We start from the raw sequence: 13,672 nt of genomic DNA, 5'->3' as shown, positions 1-13,672 counted from the left end.
CTGGCAGATAGCTTTCACTGTGTCATTAAAGACTACTGGTTTGCGTAACAATCCATCAGCATCGCCATTGAGGTGTCCACTCCTGTAAGAAATTCTAAAAGCATAGTTAGCAAGAGCAGCTACCCATCTTTGGCTTGTAGCATCGAGTTTGGCCTTTGTAAAGATATATGTAATAGGATTATTATCCGTAATGACCTCAAACTGGTTCCCATATAAATAGTCATGGAGCTTATCACACACAGCCCATTTAAGCGCCAAAAACTCGAGCTTATGTGCCGGATAATTCGTCTCACTGGGTCGGAGTCCTTTGCTGGCATACGCTATCACTCTCTTTATTCCTCCTTGGTTCTGATACAAGACTGCTCCTAAACCTTTGGAACTGGCATCCGTATGCAACTCAAAAGGCATTGAATAGTCAGCAAAACCTAATATGGGTGGAGACGTTAACTTCTCTTTCATGGTGGTAAAGCCATTTCCTCTTCATCCGTCCATCTCCATGGCACTGGTTTATGGTTCTTCCTTCCATATCTCCTCTGCTTTTTACTGGTCTTGGTTTCATGTCCACGCAGTAAGTTGTTCAGTGGAGCAACAATCTTGGCAAAGTTCTCTACAAACCTGCGGTAGTACCCTATGAACTGTTGCAATTCCTTGATATTAGTGAGTCTTGGCCATTCCACCACAACAGAAACTTTCTCTGGGTCAGTGGAGATTCCAGCCTCTGAAATGACATGTCCAAGATATGAAATTGACTGTTTGAAAAGTTCACATTTGGAAGGTTTCAGCTTTAATCCACGGTCTGCTAATTTTTGAAAAACATTTTTTTACGGTCTTGTAAATTGTAATATTACAATTTAGAATGACTTTAATTTATTACATTAAGTCTTACCGGGACAAACAATCCTTATGCTTAAGTATATTGCTATACAGCTATAGTTCTGACCCGTTCAAGGGCTAGGCGGAGAGTGCCAGTCCGGTATAAGACCATGGCGGGAAAGGGTGCATGCAGAGTTAGTCATGTGACCCTGTTGTCCAGTCTTGTCATTGTCCACGTTACAGATATTAAACTCTCATACAATCATTCACTCTAAACACGTATACCAATCAAACACGCTAGCACTGTAATTTAATATACAAATTATATACCTGGTTACACAGGAGAAGAAAAACAACTGATATTTGATCATATTTTTACTAAAAACGTTAAATAACATCAAAATAGTTCACATTGCGAGTAAAACCTAAGCAGTTATAAATAGCACCACGCACTATATACATGTACATATGTTGACATTTGCTCACTGAACGTTGGTGCAATGGACGACTAAACGTTAAAAACATTACAATAAAAGAACAATCATAAAGTAAGATCGATTGATTTTAATAAATGACCCGAAGGCTTTTAATACGTAACGTTTTTTTTAAAAAAAAAAATAGACATAACTTATTGGATTTGACAGTTTTACAATAACAATAAGATGTACGTAGTACGCAAGTGCCAGATAATTTAAATCAAAATAATTTTTCCGATGAGTTTCAAGTAAAACTTCCTTCTGATGCGAGAGACTTTCATAGATAAAAAATGGTTGCGATTGTAAGTCGTAGAGTAGACATTTTGTTGTCCTGCGAAAATATAAAATAAAAGTTGATGATAATTAAATAATGTCTTTTAATTCACTGCAACCCTGATGTTTGTGGGTCATTTCGCTTACCTTTACAACAATACACACATTAAACGATTCAGTATGTGAAAATGTATTCTTATATTTATCTTTGTATAAATGTGCTTCGGAGTTATACTTACAATTCTTGTCTGCCCCTACCCCATCTTTGAAAACAATGCAACTTATCTAGCTGTTACCAAAAATAGTTTTACTTGATTTTACGAATAATTCCTTCCCAATTTCTAAAGATAATTGTAGAATGAATATTATTCCATTTAAAACTTTTTGTAACATTAAAAATACATGTAAAATATATTTTCTTATTATCCATTGTCTTACATGTAAGTCAAAAGTACTGTAAAATAATAACCAATTTCGTAAACTTCAATGCACATAAGACTATATTTGTTTCTATATCTTAACCTCAAGGCGCAATGATGTGAAACATCATTTCATTCCCCTAAAGATTCACCTCTATTCATAAACATGTCGTAGAGGAAAATCATTTTTTTTAATTTACCTTTGAAATTAGATGTTATTCTGTCTGCGATGAGTGTTGAAAATAATAGATTAAAAAAAACATGCAGGTGTTATGGCCTTTCCTTACCAATATTACTGAAGTTACTCAGCTCAGTTCTCAACTCAAATCCATCCAAGGAGATCCTGATTTTTCCAGCATTCGTAAAAGTACAAGGCAAGTTGAATGATAACTGTATACTTTACTATTTTGTTGGTTGTGATTTTTAAAACACATACATAAATTATATATTGTGAAATTCAACACTGTAGTGCAACCTGCAATTCTCCGGAAAAAAACCCTGGTATACACCAAACACCAAATGACCACAAGCACCCGCAGTAGAGATTATTTCAGCTCCTAACACCCTTTGCGCCTTATACTTTTCTCAAATTTTTGGTGGTGAAAACCATATTCTATAAGGAGTATTAAAACAATTTTTATAATTTTGCCAGTTTATAACCGTAACGTATTGGATTGTTCGAAAAGCTTTTTAAATTAATTAATCAATTCATCTGATTAAAATTACACTGACTTTGTCTTCGACTGAACGCAGAGCTACGTGTTCAATCCATTTACTCGCTTCGACGAACAGCGCTACCCAAAAACTGTACACGTCCGTTCCCACATTGTGCTCTTTAAAGTTTACAGCCTTACATCGTCTGATCTTGTATTTAGGATTATGTCAATGTTTCATGCATTCAATATCCACCGTATGATATTTTCTTATCTGTTCTATTGTTTTACAATGACGAAATGAAATCATTAATATTAAAACAAGCAAGGCTTCATTTTATTTTTTAAAAATCTGATTTAAACAAAAACGTAAAACAAGTTTTATTTCAATTAATTCAGACACAGCTTGTTATTGTAAAGACAAATTCATTTAGATAAAAACAAGCAGTATTTGATATAATGAAGAATTCAAGAGTAGATGGATAGAAAAAAAATAACCGAATATTTTATCTTATATATTATTATCAGTTATAATGTACCCAATTAAGTGATATCATAATGTATAGCGGCACTAAAGCACCAGTTTTAGAGACAAGAAACGCAGGTACTACAATTTGAACTTAATTTTTTTTTAATTGTTTCTTACTGCGATATTGTATCATGGTTTACATAAATTCTACTCATTGAATAGGCGCAACATTTGCATTCATTTGGCAAACAATGTCAGTATATGCAATTGCTTTTGACAGATACATGTGTAATTTTGGGTACGATATATCTAACAAAAATCTTATTAGACATGGATATATCTGTTATCTGGAATGTTGAAGGTAACGTTCCTTGAAATATTATAATGTACTATTGTTACATGTATCTCACCAACCATCATCTTGAGCAGCTAGTATCAAAATCTTGAATAAGTGTCCAATAAAAATGTCGTATGGTTTTAAAACAATTATTAACTCCAGTTTTAAATACAATTTGAAACTTTCTTATTTTTTCTTTTAAGAAGAGTACTCTTACAATTTTTTCTCTTAGATAAAATTATTCTTTTATACCCCGGCATTAACATAATGCTTTGTGTTTTTGTCTGTTTTAGTTATATTGAAGCTGCGAGATGTGAATTTTTGGTGAAAAATTAAATGATAAGTAATGCGGCAACGGTATGCTGTTCTCGTTTTAGCATTATTGCTAAACCCAAAAAATGGGCAAGTTTTGCATCAGTTGAAAGTTTTTTTGATACTAATATCAAGGTCGTATTGATTTTATGCTTCGGCTATGTTAACTTTTGCGGCATTTAACAAAAAAAGTCATGTACCTTTGTATTGGTTGTTAGGTTTGCATATTTGTTAGTGATAATAACTTGTTTTCATTAAACTTGCGCATTTGTAAACTCAGTTAATGAACATGAAATTTACAATGTACTAAAAAAGTATATTTGCTTAAGTATAGGAATAATCAACTTTATTCTGTTTATTTACTACGCTTAATCATATTCGACATTTTCTTCATTGATTCAAAAACTCCTTCTCCTGTTGTTGCGCTGGCTGCTTGGATGTGCCATCTGTGTGACGTAAGTGTATGAAAACCCATACGGTTTGTAAGATCCGTTGTTGACAATGCGTCTATTACGATAGAAAACACAAAACAATAAAATAAAACAATAAAAAAGAATATGAGCTGAATTTACTTATGGATTTCTAGAATTAACTTATATATATATATATATATATATATATATATATATATATATATATATATATATATATATATATATATATATAGTTACATACTTGGTAAATCCTGTTTGTTTGCAATAATTACGATAGGGATTCCCTTCATTTCTTCATTTTTCAGAAATTTAAACAATTCCTTGCGTGATTCTTCGATTTGTTCCTCATCGTTACTGTCAACGACATACACTAGTCCTTATCGAAGAAAAATGGAACAATTGTCATTTTACTTGTATGTAACATTCATGTTACATAAATAAAAATACAAAAATATACTATTACGCGTGTGTACGTATGCAATGCTTTCCCTCATTTTCATTGTTTTTGTGTTATATAATCTTGCGTTAAAAATATTAGCAACTGTTACAATTAATTATAAAACTAAGCTCAATTTTTACGAAGTTTCATTGCCTATGTTGAAATTGGTGCAATTAGTATCGAGCTGAAGAATAAATAACATTTCTAAAAATTGACGTGTAGTGATATCAAACAGTGTTTAAATTCAAAAGTTCAATGAAGATTTACAAAACAGGAGTAGAGGAAACACTGACACTTTTAAAATCAAAGAACTGATAGTACTGAAAAGCGCTGACCTAGCTTGGTTCTAAAAGAAACGACTAACTGCGGTTTTATGCAATTTTTGCCCCCAAAATCAAAGTTTTAGAAAGAGCTTTAAAATAAGGTGAAAGATAGTTAAAATAAATATTGAAAATAAAGGTGTAAAAGGTTATCACCACAGTGACGTCATAATGTAGAAATGACGTCATGAATATTGCATTATTTTGATAAATTGATGTTTTGTAGCAAAATATGGGTGTTTTCCGATGGTTTTTCGACTGGGAAACATCGTGCGCAGGCTTGCTCAAGTACCATTTTTTAGTATTATATGTATAACTATCTGAAGAAAAACATATGTTAAAATCGCACTTGAGCAGACCTGCGCTCTATACTTCCGAATGCAAAACATAGAGCAAAAATGAGAATATCTTCATTTGTTTGCAAATTTGCGGGAATTAGGTCTTTTAAGTGACGTCATAGACAAACAGCGAGTGAGCAATGATGACTAAAATCAAGATTAAAGTTATAGGCATCCTCTTTACAATAATTTGTGAAGATTTCATTTTCATACGATACTATTTAAAAATTGGTTGAAATCGGGGGCAGATATTTGGTCCTTTACTTTGTGCAAGCTTAATTAGAAAAGAATCGTTTTGATTTTCCTATATTTCATTTTCTGTTTAGGCAATATATTTTCTCACCACTGCATGGCAGCCCCTGCAATAATGTAGGTAAGCCCCGCACCTTAGATTCACAATAGCCCAAACTTTATATTCACTATAGCCCGTGCTACTATGTGCGTAAACCCCTAAAACTTGTTCCTAACCAGTTTAAATGATGCATATTTGTGCCCATACGGGGCGGTTATTTGATGCACCAGAGGTAGAAGTCTAACGACAATAAAGCGCTTAGCTATGCTTAGCTCTTCAAAAATTTGAGGTTGGATCAGGTGCTATATAGGAGTGAACATGTTCCGCTTATCGGTCACAAAAGCCGCGTGCTCTTTGCAATAATCGGTAAAACTAAATCTGTACACAAATTAGGTGATTAATTAAGGTCTAGCAATAAGTATGAAAAACGTCAGTCAGTATGCGACCCAGTGTAAAATTGTGTTTGCTGACAAGGTCGTTGTATCGTCCATATAACTTACGAAGAGATTACTTCAATCACGAGAGCTGATATCCTGTTTTCTCAACTTGTTTTTCAGTAGCTGGATCGCCTTAGACATTTTTTTATACGAAGAACATGCCCTACAGTATTGAACTAACTGAGAGAAAAAAAAACAACATATGCAGGTAGAAAAATTGAAGTCGACACGTTTAACATGAAGTTTGTTGTTAGGTTACCATCAATAGCCCTTACCAGTAAAATATAAAACAGACACAGTGTTATCTTTAATTTTAAGTTCACTGGGATCTATCGAGTCGACGTAAGTATGGACGTATCAATTGTTAATTGATTATACGTTGTCTGAAGGCCACAGCGAGTGATTCATTTTTTTTCACGTTTATGTTTTTGAAAGAGTTTCAAGCCTCCAAACGATTCTCTATTATAATATGTCCCAATACATTAATGCAACACATTTGGATGATTTTTAATAAAAAATAATATATTTGTGAAATAAGTACAACTGAAATTGATTAAAGGGAATATTTCCAAGATAATTTCATTCACACATCATAATTTTTTCCTCTTTAAAATTCACAGTAGGGAGATTTTTACATAGATTGATAATGGGGGATGTTGACATCTTTTCTCCTTTCAAAAGTAACACGGAATACCTCGCACAATTTTTCAACATTATCATCCGGATACTTTCATCTCTTTTGTAATGCAAAATCTTCGAAGACTTAATAATAATACTTATATATAAAAGCCCGCGAAGGTTGAGGAGGCGTTTCAAAAGAGAAATATTGGGATTGTGCCATACTATTGAATGAACATCATTTGAACCCTGAGGTTTATTTAAATATCGGATGTTTTAAGAAAAAATGCGGCATAATTTGTTGGGACAGAGTATAGGGAACAATAAGGCGCCGGTGTTTTCTATAATCTTTATTCGTCGATATTTTACAAAACAGGAATTTTTATAACTCTTCCGTGACCTACTCCAGTGAAATATCTTAATACTGCACAAAACCATTTTTTTGATCGATTTCCAAAACAAATATCAATATTTGGGGGTTTTTTCGGATTTTTTTTTTCATTTAAATTGCTAAAAATATTAAAAATGCATCAGTCCACTGTGAGATATCTGTTAAAATTTAAATATAAAAGCATTTGTTCATGAAGGGACCTATACATGATTTGAGATGAAAAATTTATTTGTAATTTTTATGTATAAGGTAGTTTCTACGTGCATTTTTACAGATTCACCAAACTTTGAATGTTAGAAATCAAGTTACATGCGAGATAAAGAAATAAAAAGCCAATGCTATACAAACAAAGCTTCAGTTTTATTTTTGTTTATAACTAATGTAAAGCAAAGACATTTTCATTTATTTGGCAAAATATTTCGCGTAAACAATATAAGCTGATTCAATGTGTTCATAAATAATTTTATCAAAATTAAAAAAAGCAACATTAGATTGAAAATTATACCGATCCAACACATACGTGAACAAAAACAACACTCGAGCTTTGTTTAAAAACAAAGAGTTATAACCGCTTTGTCTTGCTTGTAACTGGATATTTGACTTTTAAAATTTGACAAAGCATAAAATAACATCCATATTGAACATCTTAGATATTAAAAATTGAAAAATAAAATTAAAAACATTTGAGCTGAAATCATGCCTAATTCCTTTTAATGGTATTTGTTGACCTGAGAAAGGGTCTGTCTAGAGAAATATTTACATGTAGTACTTCATATATTTATTTCCTGTTTAATAAATTCATTCACAACACCATGATCCAATAAAAGGCATGTGCCTGTACCACTGCAAATTAAGGGACATGTTTTATGCTAGACTATATATAGTTCATCATAGTTTTAAGCTGCAATTTACATTGTACTTTAAAGTGTCAACAATTGTACGTATAAAATAATAGTTCCAAACTAAACAAACTTTGCATTTTCGAACATACAATCTTATCAAGTTTACACTGATAATTAACATAAAATTTGCAGCGTTACATATTGTTAATGATCGTACTTCTGGGCTTTTTACTGTATTGTAGTGTTATTTTTCAGAAAACGTACGATTTAAAGTTTATTGTAGTGTTAAATATGTTGTCAGGTGGAGTACACAGTGTAATATATGTACAAATGTATCGAAAAGATATTACAAAAGTGGTATCGAATTCGAACGCATAAATAAGAAGCAAAACATATGTTAACGAGGCCGAGTACAGAACGAGTACGCACGCTTTCGCGCAGCGTTTCATTTGTATTGTGACGTCATCTTTTTGCTTAGTTGACGTCATGGCGTGATAGTTTCAACTGCAGATATTCAGCGAAAATTGTTGAAAATATCTCGTTTGATGCGTAAAAATAATGTTATATTGTGGAATAAACATAAATGTCTCGAAGTATAAGCTATTGGTCGAAAACGTGAAGAGGGGTCAGCAAGCCTAGCCCTCTGTCACGTTTTCTTAACCCGCCTAAATATTGCTTAATTCATACATTTCAAGACAGTAACCGTGTTTTCTATATTAATGACCCTTAATATGTGAAGTTATATATTTTTTTATACTTAAATATGTCTGAATGTTTTAATAATACTATATAGACCACATTTTCAGCCTTTGTCAAATAAAAAATAGCCATTATCTGACGAATCTGGGAAATTGGGCATACAAAAATCAACTTTGATAAGACCCCTGGAACAAACCAGGAGGTAAAAGGTTTTTTTTATTTGACCATTTGATGCCAATTTAGCAATAACTTTAATATGTAGAACAGAAAAAAGAAATCCCTAGGGCAGACGTTTTGAAAAAATGTAAAAAATATGCAAAATTGATACATTTCAAGCAAAATCCCATAGGGTTCTATGTTAAAGATTAACAAACCTTAAGATGACCCCCTAAACAAACGGTGTGGTAAAAGTCTTATTTTTTAATTTTAAAATAATAATTATATTGGTAGAAATTCATGTAAAAAGTTTCATCCAAAAATCTAGGGCAGAACAAATTAGACCCGGCTTCGTTAGATATAAATACTTAACTTATGCTATAATTACCTTTAGTGTTTTCAATGTGATGAATCCAGAGGTTCCTAACTTTCTCCGTTCCACCGACGTCAAACAGTTCAAAAAACACACCCTCTAAAGGTTCTACGGTCTCAACATTAAAACCAACTGTAGGGCTGATCATGTCATTGTTTCCTTTGAGTGTATATAACAATGATGTTTTTCCTTTTAAAAAAGGGTGAAACCAATTTTAATTAATCCTGCGTATCACAAACTACATTTAAAAAATCAAGATTTACCGGTATAAGAATTATTCTTATTACCCGCTCCGTCTATACCAAGCACAAGAATTTTTGCTGGTTGTTTTGACAATACAGAACACATACTGCCCATAACGATGAATATTAAACGAATCACACACGGTGTATGAAGCGGTATTTAAAGGACACATACATATATTTGGTTAATGGCAGGTTATTCTAGGCCGCACACATACCTGAATAGTTCTGTGCTAAAACACCATCCATTTTAATTTCAATATGAAATGTTTAAAATAAAAAAGAAGTAAATTGATGTGACTTGAATCAATTACATATCACATGTAATATAAAACAGACATTTCTTAAAACACCTAAACACTAACTTAAAGTAAAACTTAAAAGCTGAATACAGCTTTTTTCAACATGTTTCCCATCAGACAATTGCGATTTCAACCCATTTAAAGGGGCTGAAATAGTGTAAAGGCAAGTTTAAGGCCTAGTCGGTACAAGTTCAGTGGAGGGGGAAGGAGTGTGATGGGTAACTATGAGGAGGGAAAAGACGTACATGTATATTGATTACAAAATATTGAATTCTGCATATGTAAATCAGTTAGAGTCTGTCCCAAGTTTCTGATTCCATAAATTTTGGCATAATATCCCAACAAATGCATTTTTGCCCAAACTACATTCACTCATAATAATAAAAAAAAATCAGATTCTCTATTTTTAAACGCCCTCGTTACGGTTTCAGTTTTCAATACACAACCAAAAACATAAAGTCTACGGACATGGAAGTACCCCGGGCGGATGATAACTTTAAAAATTGTGCGAGATGTCCCGAGTACTTCTGAATAGAGAAAAGATGTAAACATTTCAATTTTTGAATCTCCATAGATTTTTTTTTCATTCCTGTAAAATTGACCGTGTAAATAAAGTTGATGTACATTGTACTGATGAACAAACCTTGTTTTTTTTCCGTTTATCAATTTGAACTAAGTCTTGTACTTCATTTACAGGTATGTTTATTTTAATTAAAAATCATCAAAATAACATGGGACAAACTGTAGTAAGAATAAGTTAAGAGAAACCTGCAATTTAGTCATGCAAATCGGAATTGTTATCAAAGGATAAATAATCTTAATTATAATTTATCTGTTGAATTCCCATGGGTACCAATTTACTCCATTGTGAAAAAGACAATCTTTTTTTCAATTTCAGTATTCAAATGAAGCAGAACTTGTTCAAAGACATGAAATAAACATGAAAAAAGAGATAGCTCGCTGTGACCTTCAGCGCTACTCTTCACTATATCGACAACGTATAATCAATTAACAGTCGATACCTTCATTCTTACGTTGACTCAATATATCCCAGTAAACTTAAAAGGTACCAGAGTTCGAGATATCTGTTTCATATTTAGATATTCTACGTATACTAGAAAAATACATTTACGATAACCTAACAATATTTAATACTAGTCGTGATGACTTAGAATTTTTGTTTTGTCAACTTTTCTCACTTATGTAGCAGTATACCAAATATCTCCTGCATATGGGGTTTATTGTTTTTTTACATGTAGTTGATTCGATACGCAAGGCCATGCTCCACGTATGTTTTTTTTTTTAAAACAGGGGAAGCTTCTGACAATCAAGTTTATAAAACATGATTACTAACAGTCGATAAAAGGCCAGCAAATACAATCTTTCACTAGGTGGAATGCTTACTGACGTTTTCCATACCAATAAGTCTTATTTTTAGGCCATTATAAATCGGCGAATTGTCTACGAATTTTTCCGTTTTCCTGATAACGAAAAAGAACGCACGGCGGTTGGAACCGGTCAGCAGAGTATGCTCACTTCTCTATGGCACATGAGCCTACCTCTAATTTGTGTAAAGGTCCATGTTTGCTCTGTTTTTTAATTGTATTTGCTTTATATTTATTGCATTTTTCCTTTCAACCTTTAATTTTTAACACTACTGGTTATCACCAAATTTTATTTTTCTGGTTTTTTTTTGCCAAATTAAATCATGAATGTGAATACTTCATATTTTCCGACAAAAAAATAAAAAAAAAATGAAAATGATGCATGAATTGTGAAATTTTGTAAAACATCTTGAGCCAAAAGTGCACTAAAGGTTATATTTTTGTGTTGTAAAAACCACATTGTATAATGAAAGCAAAATCTTATATTTTAAGGTCCAACTTAAATTGAAAATGCTAAAAATAATGAATGGCAGGGTACCCATCAAATAAGAAAAATAATTAATATAGGGGCATACGAGGGCTGTTCGATATGTATAGCAAATGTATATATAGTATATCAAATCATTCATTTTTAAGACTACAAAGATCTCTGAAGTTTTTAGATCACATAGCGTATTTCAAATTTACATGTTAAAGTTTGTTATGATCAGATAAGTGTGTGCCTTGGCAATTGAATGATTTATTTAGGTTTACAGATATACGAAATTTTAAACAAAACTGAGGTTGCCTCATTATATGATGCATAATTATAACAATTTTAAAATAAGACTATGTGCATGTAGGTTTCATTCTACTAATAATAATGTTATTTTGCTAATATATGAATGAATAAGTACTTTCGAAGTTTGTAGTATACTGTGATGCCATTCACATGGCATCACGGTATGCACATTTCCCGTACTCTTTGTCTGAAGGAATTTTTTGACAGCATTAACTGTGCTGCGATATTGACAGATGACCAAAAACGTTGCACGATTAAGGCATGTTCGTCTTCTTCGACAATACTCTACAGATCTAACACCATGCAACCTTTCCCCTTAAAAAAAAAAAAAAAAAAAACTTAAAAGGTTCTAATCTGGTCACCAATACAAGTATCACTATTTACAATGTATAATTTACATTTTGCAAACATTTTGTATAGTTTAGCTAATAGCTAATTAACATTATTTACTCTTTTTAAAAATTCGTGAAATTCCTTCTGACTGTGACGCGATTGAAAGTAAATTAATGTTTATCGAACATCTTAACGGTAACAAAGAAATCGAACATCAGAGTAATCAGGTGTAGCTTTAGGAAATATACTTATTAGAAACGAAGCATTGAAGATCAATGGTTTCAGCTCACAAGCGTGTTTGACACTAAGTAAATTTATTACATACTAATTAGCGGGTTTACGCAAGTGAATAAACGTGTACCTGGGCGATGGTCAAATCCAATACTTACAAGGTAAACCTACTGTAGAACAGCACGATGTAAACAAAATCATTAGTGAAGTAATTTGTTTGCTTCAGCAGAAAGACATTTAAGAATAAAAATCCGCAGAAGAAAAAACAAAACGATGCTAATACACTATAGCAGGAAACCAAAAGAAAATTGCGATATATAAAATAGTATTAATAAGAAAAAAAACTAGTGTAAATATTGATTTGATATATGATTTTATGAAAACAAAGACAAAACAAAACAAACAAACAAACGGAGGCACAGCTGACGAACAAAAACAGATATAAACTTATATAATGATACACTTCTTTATCAGTGTATAACTTGTGAAGAAATAAGGAATGTGGTGAAAAAAATAATGAAGAAGTCGATGGCCCACATTGCTCACCTAAGCAACAATAGGAATGATGGAGTCATAATACAACAATGTGGTACATGTATAATACGTGTACAAGTAGATCCTGTGTGAAAGAATTCATTTCCAACCTGGATATTCTTATGTATATAATCAAGTCCCTTTTCTAACAGGATGGTTTTATAGTCGAATCACATTCAGTATTGCAGTTCTAAACAAATCCTTAAAAATTGTTTATTTATGGAATAAAAGCCTACATAGAACTCCGAACCCCTTGTGAAAAAATTGACCCCATTGTGGCCCCATCATACCCCCGAGGGTTATAATTTTCACAATTTTGAATTTACACAACCTGAGGGTGCTTCAACATAAGTTTCAGCTTTTCTGGCAAAAAGGTTTTTGAGTAGACGATTTTTTAAAAATTTAACTACATATATATTCCAATGTAAAAATTGCCCCCCCCTATTGTGGCCCCATCCTACCCTGAAGGGTTATGATTTTTACAACTTTGAATCTACATTACCTGAGGATGCGTCCACACAATTTTAATAATCCTTAATTATCTCTCATTGTAAAAGTATCAATTGTCCTATTAAGTGCAAATGTTCAAATACCCACAGAGAACAAAGTAGCTATTATCAAATTCAAGGAAAGTCTCTCGGACTTTTATCATAAAAAATTAGGATTATCAGTGTTCGGTCCATAAACAATTATATTTTAATTTTATTTTCCTCAATAACACAGTTTATTGACAGGGATGGGAGTTCATATGGATGATTTACATGCCGACTCTA

General features: G+C 32.2%; 1 protein-coding gene across 1 annotated transcript; it reads right to left on the bottom strand.

The window, feature by feature from the left end:
* Positions 1-3,951: 3,951 nt before the first annotated feature.
* On the bottom strand, positions 3,952-9,508 carry LOC136271524 (ADP-ribosylation factor 3-like). Its single transcript, XM_066071688.1, has 4 exons — positions 9,379-9,508; positions 9,107-9,280; positions 4,428-4,562; positions 3,952-4,259 (listed from the first exon to the last, which is right to left on the bottom strand). Exons 1-4 carry the CDS (start codon positions 9,446-9,448, stop codon positions 4,108-4,110), a joined length of 531 nt encoding a protein of 176 aa, XP_065927760.1. The 5' UTR covers positions 9,449-9,508; the 3' UTR covers positions 3,952-4,107.
* Positions 9,509-13,672: the final 4,164 nt, after the last annotated feature.

Source organism: Magallana gigas, chromosome 9 (assembly GCF_963853765.1).
Source record: "Magallana gigas chromosome 9, xbMagGiga1.1, whole genome shotgun sequence".
NCBI lineage: Eukaryota > Metazoa > Mollusca > Bivalvia > Ostreida > Ostreidae > Magallana > Magallana gigas.
This window is presented reverse-complemented; position numbering and strand designations above follow the sequence as displayed.